This window comes from Alligator sinensis, unplaced genomic scaffold, assembly GCF_000455745.1.
Source record: "Alligator sinensis unplaced genomic scaffold, ASM45574v1 scaffold66_1, whole genome shotgun sequence".
NCBI classification, from domain to species: Eukaryota; Metazoa; Chordata; order Crocodylia; family Alligatoridae; genus Alligator; species Alligator sinensis.
The window spans coordinates 991,230-995,387 of record NW_005842484.1 but is presented as its reverse complement, the minus strand read 5'-3'; the positions used below and the strand labels follow the sequence as shown (position 1 = coordinate 995,387).

The window sequence follows — 4,158 nt, the reverse complement described above, 5'->3', positions numbered from 1 at the left end:
GGGCAGGGTCTGTACAGTGTTGTTTGCAGTCTCACTGATGCAGCATCTGTCCCTTTTTAATCTAGTTAAGGTGTAAAATTCCCAGGACCATTGCATCCTGCAGTAGTTGATTGGGTATGTAGCACTTAAGTGGTATTGAGGGCTCAGAAGCTAATGGAACTATTGATTTGCTATTCACTATCTTGCTATGCCACAATTATGTTCTGTCATCAACCAGAGCTTGGTTCCCTGTCTCCCATAGACTTTAGCTGGACGGCCTGTCTTGTTTTGGTTCTCTTTTGTCTTTTGTTTTCTTTATTTTCTTTTTAAAGTAAACACTGACTGCTGTAGTTCCCCTGCTTTACCTGTGGCAGGTTATAGTGTTATGTCTTGTGTTGTTTCAGGGGTGACAGCAGTGGTTGTTTAGATTATGGATTGTATAGGATGATTTGGATAAGTATGATCCTGCCTCAGGTTAGCTGACCCTTTCCAGCCCTACTTTCTCCCTGTTTATCAGGTGTTTCTTGTCCTTGATGCAGGGCATAGAGCATAGTCTCCCTGGACAGCTAGCAGGCATGTCGTGCACAGCTGAAACCTGCTGATGGAGTGATTAGAATCGGGGGGAAAGGAAACAGAAGCCCCTGTCTCCAGGTTTTAGACCAGATACTCCAGGTTTTAGACCAGGGTGAAGATCTATCTAAAGTGCCATCAGGAGCAGCCCTAGTAAAATGGGACATCCGGTCTTTTATAGAAATAGTGTGAAAAAGTTTCTGGCATGTCAGTGTTTCTGTTCTAGTTGCTGGTCAGCCTTACTAATGTGAGTACTCCAGATCCAAGTTTCCAGGTGCCCTCTTCTTTAGGCCTGCTAGGCCATGCAGTTGATCACTGGGGCTTGCTTTATCTTGGACGACTGCAACATGTTTCTCAGCAAGTTATTCTTCTTGTGTCAAGGTGCCCTGCATTAGCTCAGAAATTATATTGGCTAGGAACACATGGGACACAAAGGGGATCCAGAATTTACAAGAGATATTCCTGTTTTGACTGTCTTTGTCTCAAATAGAGAGTTCTTCAGCAGCATCCATGGGGAAAATGTCTGTCATGCCTACACTGCCTGCCTTTTGTTAAATCAAATAATCTAAGAGTTGAAAGTTAGCAGCAAATTAATACATGTGAAGCTTTTTACTTTATGTAATCTGAATGAAAGTGAAGACTCTCCAAGGAAGTAAGAGGTTCTTCTTATTCTTTTTTACTTTGTCCTTTTATGATGGCAAACGGTTGTCATGTCCAAAAGTCAATACATTTCATGTGAATGAAAAATTCACGCTGTACTACTTCAAGCTAAAAAGTATGTAGGTTTTACTGCTAGCAAGTGGTCAACTATAGCTGGGTTCTTAAAGGGCTAAATAGCCTGTACTAGCAATAACCCTTCTATGCTTGTACAGTAAAGGCAATCCAGTCTCATGCTGCAGGATTTAATACTGCTGATTGTAGAAATAGAATAGCCCACCCTTTTCTATAGACCTGTTCAATTTGGTACTTGCAGTATAGTGGTCTCAATACAGGAAAACTTTGGAGGATGGCCATCCCAAGAAGTGATGTGCTGGACTTGGTTTCTTATTTAGCAATTCTTATACAATCTGTGAATGGGAGAGGAGATTCTGAAATAATCAAGAAGAAAGCAGTTTTTCTGTCACCCAGCCTTTTCTTTAATCTTTAAGTATGAATTGACTATAGATTAACATTCAGTGAGCCTATATTGTTCACCTCCGCTTCTAATGAAATGTCAAAGCTGACAGAGCAGCAGTAACACTATTAGCAGCACTTTTCCATCCACACCCACCCTCACGCTAATTATGAGATTTAAAAAAAATATCCTTTTAAGATCCCTCTAAACTTCAGTGGGATTTAAGTGCAGACTTTTTAAAAATCAGTTTATAGTTGATCTATAAAAATTAAGTGTCTCAGGGTAAAGATCCACATGTTCAATCTTGTACCTTGAGAGTGTCACTGCATAAATATTTAATACTCATTTAAAGTGGCTGATTTAATGTGTGAAGTAATCTTTGCAGTTCTTTCTGTTCCAAACCCCTCCTCCCCAAACACATTTAAATAAACCAATGTCTTTGTGGCCTCTGTAACAATAATTCCTTGTCTCCTAGGGGCATGAGTTTTAGGTAAAGAATGAAAATCATAGACTCATTTGGGACTAGGATTAGCTTTAATCTTGAGGTGATTCTTACAGTTGTAGGACTCTGTGTTCTGGGGAATGTGAGCTGATGGATCATTTCTGATGGGACTCTTATTTTTTTGTGTGTAATACTACCAATGCAAAACAGATTGACCTTGAAGCCCGCAGGAGTCAACTTGATGAAGAGCTTAGTTGGAGCTGGAGTGACAATCAGAAGCCAAATGAATCATATCAAGTGTGACCATTACAGGCCTGAAAATGATTCTTAATTAACCACTGATCCTCTGTGGTAGCAAGTTTCCAAAATCTGTGAATCCATAAGGGAACCAGTGAAAATGTACAAGTAGCAATTTACCTAATCTAATAGCTCTGGTGTGCTGCCTATTTGAATGTGCTTTATTTTTGTCTTATTTCATGCTGTACGTTAGAACAGTTCTGGACTTTGTTAGTAGTTTCTGTGAAACAATTTAGAGCTAAAGTATGCAGCCACCATGATATCTGAAGTTATGGAAGTGTTTAATTATTGCATTTCTTCTGTCCTTCAACCTTATTTTTCCAAGAGTTCTTTTTTAACTGGACATCCGTTAGGGGTCACAAACTTAAATTATTCTAAAGGATGGAACAAGATAGTGTGTTCTTTTAACACTAACAAAGATTAGTTTTGACTTTTCTGTCCAGAACACTAACTTTATTGCAGTATTAACCATACTGGCTTTACATTATAGGGTTCATTAATGGCATTTGGAGTGAAAATACAAACTCATTTCTCCATACTCTCCTGACAGGCATGTCTAGACATCCTCCGGCTCCTGATATCCCAACCTTTTATCCATTGTCTCCAGGTGGTGTTGGACAGATAACACCACCACTTGGCTGGTAAGGACCACTTGCTTCTTACATGTGTGCATGCTTATCCTCTCTGATTATTGATTCAATTGCAGCATTTACAAAGGAAAAAAAGATCATTGTATTGATTGTTTTATTTTAGTTTAAAAGATCAAAAATGTTGAGCTTTGAAATTAATGGGATCTGTTCTTGGAGATGTATGGAAACAGAATTGTGTGGATTTTACTTTGAAATCTGTATACATTTATGGCTCAGGCTTGTGGCTTTTGGCATTTGGAAGGACTGTAGAATAACAGGTCTCAAGGAGTTAAACAACAGTTTTAATAAACAAAATTGTAATTATTTGTGGGGGAAAGAACAAGCTTTGAAATACGAGAAAATCTTCCTTTACTTGAAACGGCACCAAGCCAGAGAGACTTCATAGTCTGTTCCATCTCTTTTAGTTTCTGTAAGCAAGGGCAATGCATAGTTACTGAAGAATTTGTGTTATTTAATTTTATTATTAGAAATATAAAAATCCTACTCCCATGCTTGAAGAGCAAGATTCCTCCTAGAGCCAGTACTCATGTTCAGTGTCTCCAGTAACAGGGTGTTTTGACTTTGGGCTGTTTCCTCTTTACACACTTCAGTGGCACTTACATAGCTGCTGACATCAATTTTGCCATCTGTGCAGTCTGGATTCCATTTCCGCCCGTAGGATTGCCCTATGTGTGTATTTGCTGGAAGTGAAATGGAAGAGGATGGCCCTCCCACCTTTAAGCAAGATAGGGCATTAGATCAGGAAGCGGGTGACCAAGGCTCTACCTCTCCCCACCCTTCTTATCCACAGGGGGTTTGAACCTGAATTTTCTGATCTCAATAATATTCTCTAACCACTGGGCCATAAGGGGTATTACCTAGAGCCCTTCTCTTGAAGCTGGCTCACTGGATGGCCAGGAGGAAAAGACGTGGGCCAGGTGGTGATGAGCAACCTCCAGGGCGAGTGGCTCAGTAAGAGAGAGGGATTCTCTGGGTTCTGGTCTCCGTCCCTTGTCTGCATCCTGCATTTACTATTCATTGGATAAAAAGCAGCAGGATTAGTTTCTGTCACATTAGGATGTGGGGCTAGAACCCTGCTTCCCCCCTCTTCCCAGCCAGCATCTGCC

The 4,158-nt window shown here is 40.2% G+C and overlaps 1 protein-coding gene across 1 annotated transcript in view; it reads left to right on the top strand.

Annotated features, from left to right (window-relative positions):
- Positions 1-4,158, top strand: part of LEF1 (lymphoid enhancer binding factor 1) — a gene marked incomplete at its 5' end in the record, with an annotated part of 106,663 nt that overhangs the window by 73,968 nt on the left and 28,537 nt on the right. Inside the window, one exon of the mRNA XM_025212777.1 lies at positions 2,953-3,043. Within this exon, the coding sequence (XP_025068562.1) occupies positions 2,953-3,043 (91 nt within the window). The remainder of the gene's footprint in view (positions 1-2,952; positions 3,044-4,158) is intronic.